This window comes from Rousettus aegyptiacus, unplaced genomic scaffold (genome assembly GCF_014176215.1).
Source record: "Rousettus aegyptiacus isolate mRouAeg1 unplaced genomic scaffold, mRouAeg1.p scaffold_m13_p_5, whole genome shotgun sequence".
NCBI lineage: Eukaryota > Metazoa > Chordata > Mammalia > Chiroptera > Pteropodidae > Rousettus > Rousettus aegyptiacus.
In genome coordinates, this window is record NW_023416308.1 from 112093833 (window position 1) to 112112329 (window position 18497).

At 55.0% G+C, this 18497-nt stretch overlaps 1 protein-coding gene across 3 annotated transcripts in view; it reads left to right on the top strand.

Annotated features, from left to right (window-relative positions):
* The window catches only part of P2RX3 (purinergic receptor P2X 3), a 28567-nt gene extending 10488 nt beyond the window's left edge, over positions 1 to 18079 (top strand). The window contains exons 6-12 of one of the 3 annotated variants that reach the window (XM_036220410.1): positions 261 to 338; positions 794 to 935; positions 1433 to 1569; positions 15254 to 15347; positions 15598 to 15663; positions 16227 to 16304; positions 16709 to 18079. In XM_036220410.1, the coding sequence (XP_036076303.1) occupies positions 261 to 338; positions 794 to 935; positions 1433 to 1569; positions 15254 to 15347; positions 15598 to 15663; positions 16227 to 16304; positions 16709 to 16822 (709 nt within the window). In that variant the 3' untranslated portion in view covers positions 16823 to 18079. The remainder of the gene's footprint in view (positions 1 to 260; positions 339 to 793; positions 936 to 1432; positions 1570 to 15253; positions 15348 to 15597; positions 15664 to 16226; positions 16305 to 16708) is intronic. The other 2 variants (XM_036220409.1, XM_016160055.2) reach the window with 2 other exon arrangements.
* Positions 18080 to 18497: the final 418 nt, after the last annotated feature.

The window sequence follows — 18497 nt, forward strand, 5'->3', positions numbered from 1 at the left end:
TCTGGGCAGCTCTGCATCCCTGAGCTTCCAGGGGTCTTGTGGGCGCCCCCAGTCATGTCCACCTGGGGCGGAAAGGTGGCCCCAGGAAAGCATCTTTCCCGGCTCCTCTCTCCTGCCACCATCCCCTCCCTCTGACCCTCAGACTCAAGGCCCGAGGCCGTGACCACATGCCCAATGGGTGTCGTTCACCAGACACAGTGGTTCCTGGGGCGAAAGCGCCTCCTGTTTCCCCTCCCTCTTCCTCCTGCTCTCCCCCACAGGCCTGTCATGATGGAAGCTGAGAACTTCACTATTTTCATCAAGAACAGCATCCGCTTCCCCCTCTTCAACTTCGAGAAGTGAGTCTCGGCTCCCTCCCTACGGCCACGAGGCGATGCTCGCCTGCCACCTCGGATTCCAAGTGCAGATGCCTGCTCACCGCGGTCCTCCCCACTTCCCCCCCCCCACCTCCCCATCGCCCTGGGGCTTCTGGTCCCGATCTCCCAGCCGGCGCTGACCACCGAGTATTAGGTGGCACAGTTTCTGCGCCAGTCCCCGGGAGCTCCGGGTGGGGGCCGGGCGATATGAGACGTGAACGCTCATGACCTTGGGACAGGAGAGAGGGTGACAGGACTCAGGGGAAAGACGAAGGCGCAGAGGTGAGGGAGATGGCAGGTGTCCGGGAGATCCGGTCTCAGGTCTCCCTGCCCGGGGTGGGGAAGGCGCTGAGGCTCCGGAAGGCTGGAAAGAAATTCGCGCGTGACGGTCTGCACCTCCAGCCGGGCCCCAGCCTCTCTCCTCTCCTCCTCCGCAGGGGAAACCTTCTTCCCAACCTGACCGCTGCCGACATAAAGACCTGCCGCTTCCACCCTGTCGAGGCCCCCTTCTGCCCCATCTTGAGGGTGGGGGACGTGGTCAAGTTTGCGGGGCAGGATTTTGCCAAACTGGCCAGCACGGTGAGGACCCAGCCACCCTTCCACGACCGGAGCGGGGGACTCAGCCCTGCCCCGGGCTTCGCGGCCCTTTGGCGGGCAGTAGGGATGCTGGGGAAGGGGACCTGACGGTGAGGTAGCGCCACCTGGCGGGAGCATCCCACGCCTGCACCGGCTTTGTGCCTGAACCCTTTCTACCCGTCGCGGTCCGGAGCCCTGAGCGGTCTCGCCTCCCTCACCCTTCCCTCCGAGCCGTTTCCCATTGCCGTCACACTTCACCTGCAGGTAGGGAGGCCTTAGAGCTCCGAAAAGGCCCCCACGATGCAGGATTTAGAGGCTTGAGGGCTGCCACCCTGAGCTACAGTACTTTAGCAAGCAGCACGTGACCGACAAATCACTTTTCTTTCTCCCTCTCAGTCCTCCACCTAGAGAATGCAACAAAATCACTTGTCTATTGGTCACCACCCCCCCCCCCCAACTCGGAGGGCTGCGGGAGACTCATAGCTGCTGCCTCTCTCCAGGGTGGAGTTCTGGGCATTAAGATCGGCTGGGTGTGTGACTTGGACAAGGCCTGGGACCAGTGCATCCCCAAATACTCCTTCACCAGACTAGACGGTGTTTCTGAGAAGAGCAGTGTCTCCCCAGGCTACAACTTCAGGTAATCCTTGGGGACTGCGGGGATTGCCATGGGGGCAGATGGCAAGGGGTGCTCAGAACTACACCCCAAGCAACAATGCGTATTGGAGGAAAAGCTCCCACGTTCCCCATTGGGTTTCTGCTCAAAATTAGGAAGGCCTTTCCAACAGTCAGCCACCTAGAGACGGGGCTAGGCCACCCTGCGAGATCGTGGCTTGCGTCGCTGGGAGGGACCATGCCAAGGATTCGTGCTCCCTGTGGGCCGGGCGGCGGAGGTCTGCGGGCGATGTTGGGTTCTGTGCCGCTGAGTGCTCCTCTCTGGCTCTGAGGCTGCATGCAATGTACCTGTCGCTCCCAGGTAGCGCCGCTCCTTCCTCTGCGCCTGAATTGTCTAAGGTTTCCCGCTCTGCCCAACAAGGGCAATGGCTGGTATCATCATCTTACGAGATGGAAATCTCATATTTCTGTCCACAACCAGGAAATTTCGTGCGAGTTAAAAATAACAATCATACTAGTCATTAGTCCGTGGATGCTTTTCTAAGCAAGAACTCAGAGCGCTCTTTAAGATCATATCATTTATATTCCCAATGGCCTTGAGACACAAAGGATTCCTCCCCTCCCACCCACTTTAAAGACAGAGAAGGAGAAGAACCTGGGCTTTGCTATTTGGGACCAGCCAAAACCTCTTGAACATGACCATGACCTTCTCCCGCTCCTCACATCCCTGTCCATGAAATGATGATAGTGTCGTTATCATCTCAAGGGGCCTATCAGCCAGTGTCTGAAAAGTGTTAGCTTTCTGTTCTGCTTTTCCGCTAATTTTTGAAGATCCTGATGTTTTTGGCAGGGCCCTAAGGACACAGTGTTATACAGTAAACAAGCTAAATTGCCTACATGGGCAGCAATCAGGGGAAAAAATACATATAAGGATATGTTGTATGTTCAAAGAATTGTTACATAAATTTTCCTTTGTCGTAGTGGTATTTTCTAATATAATGACATACATAAACAAAAAAGAATCATTTCACTTTTTTAACCTTTATTTGTAGTTTTAAAAGGTAATTATCCACCCCATTAAGCTTTATATTTAATAGTTTAAAATATACATGTATATTCTCTGGAAGGAATTTTTTTTTAAATTGAAAATGCTTTCATAATCAACTTCAAACTTTAAAAATCATAGGAAACAACACATATTTTAAAGTAGGTTAAAAATACTGTTTGGCTCCCCAGCAGAAATTGGCATATTTATTCAGTCGGGTACATCACACTGAAATCAATACAAAGGATTTTGTATGGTGGCTTAAAATAGTAACATATTAATAAAATTCTCATGATCTAAAATGCAAGTTTTCATCTTCATAACTTCCCTCTGGCCACTGGGAATTCTTCAGTCTTCCAAATAATTTGCTTGGCAGGAAAGCTTATGAAGAATAAAACTGTTCAAAAGACCCCGACCAGTAGTGTCATGTGGATTTGGAGCAGCGTCTTTCATTTAAAGAAGAATTGGTTTGGAGTTCTTTATCTCCAATTTATTGGGTTATGGCATGCACATACGCGCGCGCACGCGCACACACGCGCGCGCGCACACACACACACACACACACACACACACACAGGACTCTCACAGAGGCACAGCAGGACGTGAGGTAGACCAGGTCCTAAGGAAGCTTGTATTTAGGAAGACAGATCAGAGGGTCTCTGTCCTGCCAGCATGATTGCCGGAGGCCTTGCGAAGCCGTTCGAGAGGTGTAGGCCCAGATAGCTGACCCCTCAGCAAAGACACCCTGGCCAGAGTGCAGAGAAGCAAAGCTGCTCGGTCCCATCCTTGTGGTTTACAACAGATTGCACCAGAATAGCGCTGGCATTGGGGTGGGGGTATCTAACAGCCTCAGGAAGCACAGGGCTCCTCCCAAGCTCCCCGAAATCCCTCCCTTGGGTGCCTACCCCTGCCCTCATGCTGCCTTCCATCTCTGGCATCACAAGACACACCCCGGGCTGAGCCTAGAGCCCACGCAGGCCACCCTTCTGAATCCTCAGATGAGAGAGAAAGGGCCACAGCCAGGTTCGGCATGGGTCACGCGACGCGGTCCCCAAGATGAGCACAGGGCATGCTGCTCCTGAGAACCCCACAGCGCCCCCTGTTGGTAGGCCCCGCCCTGTGTACGCAGTGTCTGGCGCTTTTGTTCATTGTTCCTCACCGCCTCTCCCTGCAAGGCAGGTGATTTAATACCCACTTAACAGGTGAGAAAACCAAGGCCTGCAGGCATAGTAACTTTCGCAAGGTCACAGAGCCAGTAAGCGTGGGGGCCTGGGTGCAAACATTTTTCCTTGGATGATCTCCGCCCCAACCAGGACATTGGCATTTGTCAATCCTCAGAAAAACATGCCTCTGTGGTTAATACTTTGGTCGCCACTTAACAATGAAGAATCCGAGGTCCGCGGTGACTAAAAGACTAGCAACCGCTGGAGGCACAGTTCCCAGCCTGGCCTGTTGTCTCCCAAACAAATTCATGTGCCTCTTCCTCTCCACGGAGGCCAGCTTTGGTTCCACATCCTACTGTTGCCTTTTGCTCCACAGGGAACGGAATCATTTAGCCCAGATCCAGCCTTGTTTTAATATGCAAACTCAGACATCCAGGGGCAGCTAGAGATTCCCACTTCCATTACTAATTACGTGTTCAGATCATTCCAAACGCCTCCCCCCCACACATACACACACTTTATGAGGCTCTTTGCTTGCAGAATCTCAGATTTAGAGAATCTATAGCTGTTGAAGGCCCCTTTGAGGAAGTGGAAACTTCAAAGGGGGAGTGATGAGCCCAAGGTCACGGGTGCACCTTAGAGTAGCCCTTCAAGGTCATTTGCTTCCAACTCCTGTATCAGTCCCTGAAACACAGCCCCAGACAAGGGACTGCTTCACAAGATGGCCTGTCCATCATCGGATGGCCTCCAGTTATTGTAAAGGTGACCTTGTAGTGAGCTAAAATGTGTCTCCCTTCAACTCTTGCCCGAAGTACCTGGTACTGTCCGTCTAAATGAATCTTTGTTTGTGTGATCTGAAGGTTTCCATCTGTCCCCACCTGAAATTTGGTGGGAAGACTTTATTTCACTCCTAAGTCTATTCTGTGTGGCTAAAGGCTCTAGGAGACTGCTTTAATGTGGTATTGTTATGAAGCCTCTTTCTAAGCACCTCGAGAGTGTGTGTTTGGTGCATTTGTCTGGATTAGTAGTGGGCAAGGGGCAGTATTTCTAAAAATAAGTGGTGAGAGTCACTAATTCAATGGTGTGCAGGTGACGGTCACCCCAGCGGCAGGGTTCCTGCACCACAGGTGGACCCCTCGGTTCCCCAGAGCAGGACTTTAAGCAGAGCACTGCATTCCCCAAAGTGCTGGGAGGAGGCGCTGTTGTGTATGAATTTGCGAATGGGTGGGTGTGTTTGTGGTTGAGTGTGGATATTTGAGTGCGTGAGTGTGGGTGTGCGTGTGAGAGGGAGCACGAGCAGGTGAGCGCATGTGCGTGAGTGTGTCAGTGAATCGATGTGGGTGTCTGTGAGGGTATAGGCAGAGATGGTACAAAGACAAATTAAAAATACCGTATCAGTCAGGGTCCCAGCAGGAAACAGATGGCGCATGCAAATTGGGTAATTTGAGGAGAGTTTAATAAAGGAATTGTTTCTGAAGTGTGGGCAGGGTAGAGGGAAACCACCGAGGATAGTGCAAGGCTTGTGGACAGCTACAGGACACTGGTGACCGCCCAGGTTGAAGGGGCGAGGGCAGGAAGCAGTTAGTGGAACCTGGAGACAGAGAGAGGATAGGCAGCCGGATGTGACCCAGCCGGGTTGGGTTCCACCAGAAGCCTAGCAGGGGGCCAGCGAGGCAGCCCAGGGCAGGGTCGGAAGGGGGAAGCACTGATGTCCAGTACAAGCCCTGGCAACTTGCATTCATGAAATCACAGCCCTTCATTAACTTTTGGAGCTCTCTAACCCTGTTACACCCCTGGTGAAAGCATGCCTAAGAAAAACACACCTATCCATAGACATGAGCCATGTTGCAGGCAATTTCTCTTTCTATAGGATACTTTATTTCTACAAATAAGATACAAAGACATCTTTAGAGTAATAACTCCAAGCAAAACATATAGACACATAATGACATGCAAATTCTCTTCACTCTTCCCTTCCTGCTGCCCTGCAGGAAGTTAACACATCCCAATCCCAGGGGTCCAGGTCAGTTTCTAGTCATTTTCTTTGCGGTCCTTTTCTAAATTTACATCTGGAGGGCATAAAATTCCAGGACTTTAAAAACCTTTAAAAGCCTAACCCTGGACCTCAGGCTAAGAGCTCCTAGAATTAAGTGTGCAGAATCATTTTACACCTATTTTTGACAGGATTCACAGCTCACTGCTCATCCCCCACCCCGGGCCCACCCCCAGTAGGCTGAGATTTTGAGACTAGCACAAGATCACACAGCCTAATTAAGACATGCATCAGGAATCAAATCCAGGGACCTGATCTATAGCCACTGCCTCTAGCGCACCTTCCACCATCGCATTACTTGGGGGTAAAAAAAAAGGCAGTTCTAAGAGATAAACCCAGTAGCGACTGCGGGCAAGGCGGGAGAGAAGCAAAATGGTGCACTTCGCAATGTCTGATTCCTGCTTCTCCCCGGAGTTCCTAAGACAGCTTTGCTACTAAAAAGCAACACGGTTTTGGATTTCCTCGCTCGGTGTCTGGGACAGAAAACACTTGTTCAGCTGCTAGATGTTCCTCATGCAGTAGGTGTTTCTGGTGATCGTTTCGCGTTGGAAATGTACCCACAGCAGCTTTCGTGAAGCTCTGAAATTTGGCACCCGCTCTGCTTCCACGCGGAAACATGCAGATTGGCGAGATCTTAGGCCCACTGACAGAGACAGAATCGAAGTGCGCCCTTGGCTTTGATCGTTCCTTCCTCAGTCTGGGTTTTTCTCCTTCCAAAAGCCAGAGAATGTGTGTTAAAAGCAGCCATTTCCATCCTTTCCTCAGAAACACTCGAAGGCCCCCTTCGGTGGGGTGCATTTGCTGGAATCTTCCCTGATCCATTTGCCACTTCCCCTCCTTCAGGTTACAGCGAGGGGCCAGGCAATTAGAGTGATCCTGAAGGTATACAGCCCTCTATAATTTTCATGTCTGTCACATCCTAAGAACCATCAACATCACTGGTAGAAAAAATCGGCTAATACTCATTGAGTGCTTACCAGTGAGCCAGGGACTTAGCGAGTGCTCATTGTGGATTATCTCATTGACGCTGAAGAGGGAGAACTTTATAGCTGAAAATTAGAAGCTCAGAGACTTCATCTATGTGCCCAAGGCCACACAGCAAACAATGCTGGAGCTGGAAGCCAAATGCTGGCAGCCTGGCTCAGGATACTCCCACAAGTATCCTGGGAGGACCGGTACTGTTACTGCCATGTTATGTTACAGAGGAGGAAACTGAGGCCAAAAACGATTACTCCTTGGAGTAGACAGCCAGTAACCTGGCTCTGAGGTGCATCTTCTAGCTCTATATCCATTGACCTTTCCCTGCTTCGTTACAGATAAATTAATAGCAATGCGTCAAAAAAAAAAAAAAGATGGACAGCAAACCATTTTTTAAAAGTCTGCCATTGAGGTTGATTGTGTTCCTAGAATATGAGTAAACAAATATGGCCCTTCTCTAACAGGAGACGCATCAGCCTGCTCCGGGCTGGTGCCCGTCCCCCATGCAGTGAGGCTGCCAGGAGATATTTTCCTATCAGTTTAATATCAACTGTAAAAGTATACTCCCGGCTGGCAAAATGACTTCCCGCCAGGCAAAAGCTTTGCTGAGAACACCACCTCCTTCACTCAGAAACCCAAGTTCCAGGCCCAAGTTTTCCCTTGCGAGGCCAATCCGGATCCGAAAGTGTGTTGCTGTTTTTCCTGCTGCTGTAACAGTTACGTGTCCTCACTTCAGGAAGGAATTTCCGCCCCTCTATGGGATCCTTTCTAAACAGATGTCTGAGAGCTTCCAAGGGATTTCTACGTCGTGATAAAAACCCTTCTCCATTCGCAAACATTTATGACTGCCGCCTGCTGCAAATGTCAGCGCCGCGTGGGGAAGCGCTTCTGACACTCGGAGCTACCCAAAGCTGAAATGGGGCCACGCCTGCAGGTGGCAAGCTCCCTCTCGCTGGAGGTAATCAGGCGGTGGCGGGAAACCTCTTGTGGCTAATGTCGGGAGGGCTCTGAAGATCTCTCCCAACTTCCGGATTATGTGCCGGCTTTGCAGCTGATACAGGGATGAACGAGACCAGTCCTTACGATGAAGGGATTTTTAATCTAGTGGAAATGGTAAACCTGAACCCAAATAACAGACATGTCTATACCAACAAACATATATACATTTGTTTTTGTGCTGAGGCGAACCAAGAATTAAGACAAAGCGGAGGTAAAGCAGAGATGGCCACGCCGTGGGTCAGGAGGCCTGTGGGCTGTGGTTCAGGCCTTGGCACAAACGATCTGTGTGATGCTAGCACGCCTCGCCCCTTCCGTGGGCCTCAGTTTCCTCCTCTGAAAAATGGGCTGGTTAAGGGTGATCATCTCGAAACCCCCTTCGGCCTCTAAAAGTCAGAGTCAAATCAGGTGGGCGCCTGGGGAAGGGCCGCGGAAAGGCAGGCTGCTGACTGAGGCAGGCCCTGTTATTTATAGACCTCTCACGCGGGAATGTAGCTAAAACACTGCCCTGCGGAGGCACGTCTGACAGATGATTTATTGTGCTAATAGACGTTTGTACTTACTCATTCTTTATCTATTGTTGCTTGTGGCACGAGGGAGCGCGCGCACACACACACACACACGCACACACGCACACACATCCACTCCCCCACACTTGAAAGTCTCTGGGCACTGCCAGGCCTCAGAACTGTCCCCTCCCATTCTGTGTCGGGGGTGGGGGGGTGGGGTAGCCTGGCTGATCATGGAACAGGCGAGATCGCACGACAGGGAAGCTGAGGCACTCTGGCCTCGCAAAGCCGGACAGTCCTCCCCCCACCCCTCTGCCGTAGCAGGGCTGGGTCCCTAGCAAGCACAGCAGTCACAGAGTGACACAGCCATGGGCAGAACTGTGGGGGAGCAGGGAAGCTGTGGGCAGAATGATCACCCCCACCGCCCCTTGCCACACTCGGGTCCCCAGTCAGTTCTCCCATTGACCAAGGGGGTGGGGCGGAATGCCAGCTGTGGGGGGGGGGGGCAGCCTGCAGGGCGCCCAAGGCCAGAGACCGGCCGCGGGCAGGGAAGGGCACTCGGCACGCCTGTAATCACCCTTTCTGCCAGTGTCTGGGCTCAGACGGGCCTCCCGACCCCGGCAGCTCCAGCCCTGCCCGAGCCCCCGCCTCCATCCGGGGCCCTTCCCCCGCCGGCTCAGCTCCGCCAGGTGTCAGGCCTCTGAGAGCTCTGGCGCCACCGGGTCACGGCCATGCTGTGCTTTCCTCGGCTGCCGCCGAGGTGTTTCCACAGGCGCCAGTTTAACAAACTGCCTGCCCGCTGGGGCTGCAAGGAACTCTCCTTTTTGGCTGCTCTGCAAGGAAGCAGCAGGAGGTGGGCAGGGACTTTAGATTAGGTAGCCTGGGGCTCCGACTCCAGCTGTGGCCCTTGCAGGCAGAGCAGCCCGCAGAGAGCTGCGGTGCTTCTCTCCAGCGCTACAGTGTCGCCTGATGAAAAGTCTACAGTGTCGCTTGATGCTCGACAGACAGATAATACTCATTGAAAGCTCTGTGCCCGGCATCGCCTCAGCCTTCACACGCAGCCCCACACTGATTCCACTCGACAGCCCTAACAGCTATTGCCATTATCTCTCCCTTTCAAATTTGGGGAAACTGAGACTCAGAGAAGCAAAGTAATTTCAACTAATTCAAGTGATTCAAGTGGCAAAGCCAGGACTCAAGCCCAGGACTGTCTTATTCCAAAGCCCCTAAGCCACCAGCTAGCTGCCCCGCTGAGTCGCTGTTGTGGGGCTCAAATGAAATAAAGGGTGTGGAAGCCTCTAGCTTAGTGCCTAGCGGGAGTGTCGGGGTTCTTCCCCATTTCCTCTCCACGGGGGCTGATCCCCATCAATAGCACCTACTTTCCCCCACCTCCCTCAGCCAGCTGCCAGGGCTAGGTCACTCTGTGAGATGTGAGGAATAAACGAAAATTCATGTACTCCTCCAGCAAGCATTTGCTGCGCTGGGCCCTTGGGTAAAGAGACAGTGAGAGCTGGCTCGTGGCCAAAAGTCTAAATTATCAAGCACGATCTGTGTGGCAGGTACTGTCGCAGAGGCCTGGATCCTAGCAGAGCCAGGAAACGTGGCCTCGGCTCTGTACTGAGAAACTGGCTCTTTGGGGAAAAAGAAAAAAAAACAAAATCCTGATGTGTAGCGTTTGCCAATGGCTGTGGTGTAAATACACCATGGTGGACAATTCCAAGGTGCAAGTGCAAAGTCACCACACGTGGAATTGAGAAGAGATCCCCACGGTGGCTGTGCCCGCTGTGGCCAGGGGGACGAGACCCTGCCCGTCCCGTGCATGTCCATCCTCCAGCCTACCCTTCAGGGTCTCAGAAACGCCATGGGCCTTTCCTGTGAGGGGGCTTTTGGGTCCCTCGGCCGGGAAAGTGGCCCCCAGCCCTGGGTTTCTTAGAACGCCCTTCCAGTCTTGGGGCTAGTGTCACTTCACATAAAGCCTCCCTTGACCCGCCGGCCTCAGTCAAATGTCTTCACTGGCTGTGCCCGTAGAGGGGTGATCCTTCCTTCCCAGCCCTTAAGTCCGACTTTAGCTGTTCACAGGATGGGTGTGATTAATATTTCTCGCCCTCTCACACGACCAGAGCTGTCGCTGGTGTTTCGGCGGCACCTAGCACCGTGCCTGGCTGTTTAGAGCACAGCCCTTGAATGTTGAAAGAACAAGAGTTCCCTTTGCAAGGCGGAAGAGGGGAGGAGGGGCGCGGCTAGTGTCTAGGAAGTGCGTGCAGCAGGTACAGGAAGACAGGTAGTGTGGCTGGCACAGGAGGCACATGGCAGTGAAGGCCTTCTGCAGGTGGAGCTAGGAAGGCGGACCGGGCCCGGCCGGGAGGGGCCTTGCCCGCCAGGCCACAGTGTGGAATGATGGTGTCGCTCTCAGCGGCCCATCTCCCAGCAGAACCAAGCCAAGAGGTGGGAAACGGAGGGTTTGGGGGGGTCAGGGCCAGACGCAGTGTAGCTAGCTCAGCAGTTCCTTTTTGCAGATGAGGCTGGGGGGGGGGTCTTCCTTCTGACACTTCACAGCTCTGCTATGTTTCCTGTTCTACTCCCAGCCGATGACTCTGGGTGGCGACACCCACCTTGCAAATGCAAGAGGGGCCCCCAGCTGGAGACCTGAAAGAAATTAGCCAGGACCTTCCAGAAATCAGGCAACAAAAAGAACCCTCTAGAAGGCTGGCTAAGAGTGTGGGCCCTAGAACCGGACCGCCTGGGTTCGAATCCCAGTTTTGCTCGCTTGACTTTTTATTGGTTCTGTGACCTTAGACAAGTTGCTTAACTTCTCTGATCCTGATTCCTCGTCTGTAAAACGGGAATCGCAACGGCACTGAGTTGCGCGGGGTCGCACGTAGTGAGCACGCGATGCACGTCGAGTGTTACTATTGACTCATATTATTACCGCCAGGATGAGGAAGAAAAGGGGCGTGCTTCGAGCACCTGCTACATCCGGACCCTGTCTCATCTCACCCTCCTCACCCTCACCTCTCGGTTGAGATAAAAAGCTCAGAGAGGTTGAGCCACGCAGGTCTCCTAGGATGTTCTCAGAGGGTTCATTCCTAGGAATGTAACATCACTGGAATCAGCCTTCTCTCTCTCCCTCTAATCTTGAATAACTCCCCAATATTAACCCACTCTTTGTCCTTTGGCAAATAACTTCTCCCTGAGCCTCAGGCTTCCCAGCTATAAAATTATGGGCAAATATTGCTGACTGCTGTCGCCAACAACCCCCTCATCTCAGTGGCTTGACACAAAGGTTCGTTTCTTGCTCATGGGCCAATTGTGGGCCAGTGGGGGTGGGGTGCTCCACGCAGTCTTCAGGGATCTGGGCTGCTGCCCTCTATTGGCTCCGTCTCCCCTAAGGCCTGAGTTCTCCCCTGGCTCCTGAGCGCTGGCCCATGAGGAAAGGGAGGTGCTCTGACACACCTCAGCCCAGAGATGGCAGAGCTCACCTCCATCCACATTCCACTGGCAAGAACTAGTCATGGAGCCCAGCTAGCTGCAGGGGGGCTGGGAAACATGGTCCAGCCGTGTGCCAAGAGCAGGGGCAACCCAGCCCCGGGGGCTCTCCGAGCCCATCTCTGCCGCCACTGAGCCAGGTTCTGTGGCCCCCACAGGCCACACTGGAGTACAGAGGTCAAGACTCCCGGGTCTTTTCTGCCTGCAGCCCAGGCCCTCCCTCCCTGAGTGCCGTCCCTCCCTCCTCTCCCCCTCCCCCCCAGGAGGAGAACCAGGCCCTGCCAAGCCTCCTCCGAGGAGGGCGAGGGTGGGTGGTGGGTGAGATAATGATCTTATCAAGCTTATTGCCTCTTGGAAGGCAGGTGCTGGAGAAAAACCAAGTCTGCTTCGGTTTTCCTCTCTGTTCCCTTCACATTCCTCCCCAAGATAAATTTAGCCAGCCCTCACTCTGAACAGCAGTGCCCGGATGCCGACTTTTCCATTCTCTGAGTCGATGTCAGAGCATTTTTTCATGGCTGCACCCTATGGCCAGGAATGCAGACTCGAGTGTAGTCCCGGCCTGTGCCCCACCTCGAACAGCTGCGACCCACCGTCCCGCCCCTGCCCAGTCTCTGTGGGCACCCTTTGCCACATCTCAGACAAGGGCCCTAAGTTCCCCAGTGAAAGGAGACAGACCACAGAATGTAAAAGGGCTTCGAGATCTGGCACCGTAGTGGCCACTGAGCACTCAAAGGCAAGACGGTTCCGGGTTATGGGAAGGGACTAGCGCGGGCCAGAACCCCGGCTCAGGTCAAGTACCTCTCGGCTATCTCCTCATGCATACGATGGGTCATGGTGCCTTCTTCCCGAGATTCACTGAGATGCTTGTGTTAAGGGATTTGCCCATTTGTCTGGTTCTCTGTACGTGTATATGGGTGTGCCGATGGTGATGGTCCATACTGGGGACACAGTGGGGACTTCCTGGAGCCTTCTGCCCATCCCGGATGCTTCTTTTGCAAACTTCTTTAAAATCTCCCAAGAGGCCGCCTTGGAGAATCACGTTCTTGGACCTCCTCATCTTGGTAGACTCTCGTTCTTGGACCTCCTCATCTTTCCAGAAACGACTTCCTTTCTGGGTCCATTCTCTTCTCCTCCTGCTGGTGCAACTCGAGTTCGGTCCATCTTGCCTTGATCTCTGAAGCTCTCTGCCGCCACCCCCCAGACCACAACTGAGCACATTTGTAAAGACGTTCCGCATCTTTCCATCTTTCTTTCCTCGAGTCCTTCCTTTCCCTGATAAACCTCTCCAGGCCTGCACTTCCTGCCCTGTGAAGTGAGGATGGCCAGGGTAGGTGTCCTGGGAGGAAACAGCTGTGGTCTCAAGGGCTGATTAACAAAGGTGCTTGCAGGATAGCCTGGAAGAGCCGGAACTAAGGAGGCTGGGGAAGGCCCAGGCCTGGTCACAAGGGTGTGGCTCCCACCAGGCTGCCCAGGTGGGGTGGGGTGGGGGTCGGGAGCAGCCACAGAGCCTGAGAGGTCCAGCTGCAGCACAGGCCACCCTATGAGCCCTGGGCCTCAGGAGGGAATTCAGCCGCTGTCGGAGACCTAACGGAAAAGAGTTGGGAGACTTGTCACCCTGACTCTACTTCCCCCCCCACCCCCACCCCCGCACTCTGATCACCCGTGGGTGCCTCCCATTGGCTGAACCCAACTGGACCAGAGCGCAGGGAGCTGGGTGGACACTGTCTCTACAGACGAGGCTCGCGGGCCCTGCAGGGAAGGGCAGGGAGCGGGTGCGGAGGGGCTGCAGGTGGGTCTCAGCGTTTACCCCTCTCACCAACAGACCTGCCAGGGGTGCAGAGCACCCCCTGTTATAGTCATAGAAAGCAAAACCCTGAGCACTGAGGCGCATAAAAGGCCACACTGCCAGAGGTGGCGAAGAGGATTAGAATTGTTTCTGCCCGACCCCAAAGTTCCACACAGCCAGAGCAGGCGGTGGCGGTGGCCGACTGTCTGTGCTTTAAGGGGACCCTTCCCCCAGCGCGATCTTCCCCCAGGCCTGTAATCCCTTGGTGATGTATTCACTGGGGCCTGAGCTATTCCTCTTCCCTGCTGTGCAGTTTCAAATGCAGACACATCCCTGGGGAGGGTCGTCACTGTCAGTCACAGAACATTTTCAGGGAGGGAGGTTCCCAGACCCCTCTTTCTCCTGGCCAGGCCTTGGGAGTCTGTGGGGACTGGAAAGCAGCCAGCCCCCCCAAAAAACCCCATGTCGACCCCTCATAGTCACGGAGGATTCTGAGTCCTCTCGCTGGTGGCCTCACTCCTCAGCGTGTCCTGGGGGGCCTCACATCAGGGGCCCACACAGGGGCCTGCACAGCTGGGGGGCAGCAGCCCAATAACATTACACAGTGCTACACTGTTGCTAAGGTCAACATTCCGCCTGTGCCAAGCAGAGCCACGTGGGGAGAAACGTACTGGCTTCCAACCGGAAAGACAATGCGATTGGAACCCTTACAGACAGTGGAACTACAGGCAAGGCCCTTCACCACCACGGCCATCTGCAGAAGGGGGAGGCGGGACGCCCACCTCCCTGTGTTCCCTGAGAATTAAAGGGCGTCACTCGTGTCAGTCCCCAGCACAGTTCCCGGCACCCAGGAGCCCAGGCAGAGGAGGAGGCGGGGGCAAAGTCTTCAACGTAGGCAAATCTAACCCTGAGTCCCAGCCAGCTGGGTAACCCTGGACACGTCACTTAGCCCCATGGAGCGCATTTGAAAACTAGAGCAGTCACACCCCTGTGCCACAGGTTCGTCTCGAAGGGGAAGTGAGATGAGGTGTCTGAAAGCGCTTTTTAAACTGCCCTGGAAATAGATTTATTTCTTCAGCGATAGCGACAGGCAACATGGGCGCACATTTCCCGGAGCTTCCTGTGTTCCGGGCCCGTCCCGAACCCCCGTTGCACGTGGGCTCATCCCGTCCTCACGGCAACCCCGTGAAGCAGGACTTCCGCGTCACTGCCACTCACAAATGAGAAAATCGAGTCTCAGAGGAGTTAAGTTCCTGGCCCAAGGTTGCACAGCTGGTCGGTGGCAGAGCCAGGCTTGGAACCTGGGAAGCACCTGCTGTGAGCCGGGCCCGGGACGCTCGAGCAGATGGAACTGAAGAAGCACGGGGTTCCCCACCCACCCCTCCCGCCCGGCTCTCACTTTCATACACATCGGAATCATGAAGGGAAGTTATGCAAAAGGCAGAGTCCTGGCCCCGCCCACGGGGGTGCTGATTCCGTGGGTTCAGAGTGGAGCCTGACACTGCCTTGAACGAGCCCCCAAGACGACCCCCGCGCAAGGGCGTGGGCAACCACACAGGAAGGACCGGGCCAGGGGTCCCGCCAAGCCATCGGGAAGGGTTGCGCTGGAAGCGACGGGCGGACGCTCCAGAGGGGACCCTGCAGGCTCAGGCAGGAGCCCACGCTGGGACCCCCCTTTGCCTCTGGCCCCCAGGTTTGCCAAGTACTACAAGACGGAGAACGGCAGCGAGTACCGCACGCTCCTGAAGGCCTTTGGCATCCGCTTTGACGTCCTGGTGTACGGGAATGTGAGTCCTTGCGCCGGGCGGACGGGCGGACAGGGGAGGAACCCCAGACCAGTCCCTGGCCCTGAAGAGGCCCTCAGCTGGTCACACCTCCCGGCTCCTCACCTGGCTCCTCACCTGTGCTGTGAAGGGGCGGGGCCTGCTGCTTCACCCTTCCCGCTCCACTGTCCGTCTGGCTGGGAGTCCAAGTTCAACCCCTGGCCACCTGGCCTGCCGGACCCCCGCCCACTCGCTTCGGTCTTCGTTCATACAGGCTGGCAAGTTCAACATCATCCCCACCATCATCAGCTCCGTGGCAGCCTTCACCTCCGTGGGAGTGGTGAGTTCAGCCCCTCCAGGCTCTGACCCGAGGCCAGTCAGGGACGGCCCCCGCTGGTAGGGGTGGGCAGGGCACTGACCCAGGTAACCCCGCTTCTGCCTAGAATGAACAGCCCAACCTCTAGCCAGGTGCTGCAGTTTCCCCCACCACCTCCCTGTAGGGTCAGCCCTTGCTTGAATACCTCCAGTACTGGAGAGCTCATTACCTCCGGCAGCGGCCTACTCCTGTGCAGGAGGCTAGGCCTGGCACAAAGTTCCCATCCGTCCCCATGAAGGTGCGGGAGGAGGAGGCTCCAGGCACCTTGACGGAGCCAGAGCCGCGCCCCCAGGAACTTAGCCCCTTCAGCTGCTCTGCTTCTCCCACCAAGTCCTCTCCCTGCATTTTGCTCTGGGGTCACCCCAGGAGCTGGGGGGGGGTCATTCCACAGGGCCCCTGGATATTTTTCTGAGAGGAGTCAGGTGTCTCTGGAGGACACGCGCCAGCCCCCGCCCGCCATGTGCCCGAGGGGGCCAACCTGCCCCTTGCTCAGGTAGCTCAGAGCGCGCCCGCCTCTCCTCTTCCAGGGCACTGTCCTATGTGACATCATCCTGCTCAACTTCCTCAAGGGGGCCGACCAGTACAAAGCCAAGAAGTTCGAGGAGGTGAGCGGGGTCTCGTGAGCACAGGGCAGGAAGGGGCACCGCCCCTGCCCCTGGGACCCTCAGTGACTCGCCTTCCAAAGGGAAGTTCTTGGACCTCAGCACAAATTGGGGAGGTGCAGACAAGAGGTGGTTTGGCCAAGAGTAGGCTCTGTGACGATCTCGGGGGCTCTGCAGGTTGTCACTGTCAACATCCCCATCCACCCACTGTCCCCTCTCCATTTCCTGGAGGGGATAAACCTGCTACGGATTGGCTCAGGTTTCTGTTTTCCCTGGAGGTATGTGGACGGGGTCTCGGGATCACACAGACTTGCCATAGCGTCCCTAATGACTGGGCCGCGGCGGGGTCTGTCACATTGGGTCCTTGTCCGTAGTCAGAGCTCGATAATGCAGCCTTTCACCTGCAGGTGAATGAAACCACGCTGAAGGTCGCTGCCTCGGCCAACCCAGTGTACCCCAGTGACCAGACCACAGAGGAGAAGCAGTCCACAGATTCGGGGGCCTACTCCATTGGCCACTAGGGCCTCAGCCAGGGCCCCATGCTAACCCTTGGACTCCAGGCCCCCCAACAGGGGACCCCACCTGGGCGAGGGGGAATGGGAAGTGGGAGGGGCTCTCATTTCTGCTGCTCATCCAGTACTCGGGCAGGTAGGTAGTGCCCTCTGCCGAGACCTTGATCCTACCTTCACTCCTCACCTCACCCCCGTCTGCTTCCCGGGACCCCCAAGGCAGTAGCACTAAGCAGTCCTCCCTCCCTTCAAAGAGTAGAGATAATAATAGTATTAATGAGGGCCTACCAAGAGTGGAGCACTCCACACATATTATCTCATTTAATCCTTAGAATAATCCTATGAGGTAGATATTAGATTTCCCGTTTTGAAGATAAACTGAGGCTCAGAGAGACAGTCATTTTCCCAAAGCCACAGAGCCAGGAAGTGAGAGAGCTGAGATTCGAACCCACGTCTGACTAACTCCTTTGCCCACACCCCACGAAAGAAGGATGAGATCCCAAGAGCGCCATCCCCTGCTCCTCCAGCCTCCACCCTCCACCCTGACCATCACTGGGTTCCGCTTCATACAGTATAGACCCCATGCTGTCCCCAGGAACTCAGTTCCCGTCTTCGGGGAGACCAGGGAGACAGTGGTAGGGGATCTCTTTCTCTGGCTCGGGTCCCCAAATCGGAAGGAATTTTCCTTGCCCCACAGCTCTATCCCCAGTCCAGGGAAGAGGTCATCCTTGTTCTCTCTTTGGGACCCCACACATACTCACACGGAAGCCAGACTGGGCCACCCCAGGCGGGACATGATACTGGACCTGGGGCCCTATTCTAGGGGTACAGCAGTCTTCTCTTAAAACACTGGCGAAAAGGCTTCGGTGAGACTCAGTGAGCAGCAGCTCAGCCAGGCCTGGTCCCCAGGGTCCTAAGAAGTGGGTCAGCCTTCTAATGTCAGAGACTGAAGGGTCTCAGAAACCATCTTGTCAGACTCTCCTATTTACCGATGAGCAAACTGAGGCCAGAAAAAGACTCGTGTCACAGAGTTAGTGGCCCAAAGAGAACCCAGGTGTCCTGGGACCCAGGGAAGGCAGCCAAGACAGGAAGCTGGACAGGCCATTGAGAGGGTATCAGTTCCAGCTCTGCCTCCACTTCCCCTTCCCCTTCTTGGGCTGTCCTTCAGTGAGAGGCCCAGAAATCTTGACAGGGCAGAGCTCAGGAGCAGATGTAGGTTTTATGAAGCCTGAAGCACATACAACTTGGGGCATCTTTGAAAAAAAAAAACAATACAAAATTAGGTATGAGCAGGGGCTTGTGTGAGCGAGCAGTCATGAAGGATGTTTCACTAGCTCCACGGTAAATCCGCCTCCGGAAAAGCTGGAGCGTGGGCTTGACCGTGAGGTCTTAGCAGAAATGGGCTTAGCTGTAGGTAGAGGGCTGGCCCCTCTACAGAAGGCGCAGGGAAATGGGGCGGGGGCCGCTTTGGGCGTGGTTTGAGAGGATCAAGCAGTGGGCACTTGCGAAGACCCGACCCCAGTGACACCCCTATCCCAGGGGAGAAGGGGTAAGAATCCTCCACACAAGGCCCAGCCTTTCTCCTCCACTCTGCCTCACCCCCAGCTCCATCCTCAGAACTGGGATAACTCCTCCTGAGGGGCAGTCTCAGGAGGGAATGGGCAGTGTCCGGAGCCCTGACCAGCAG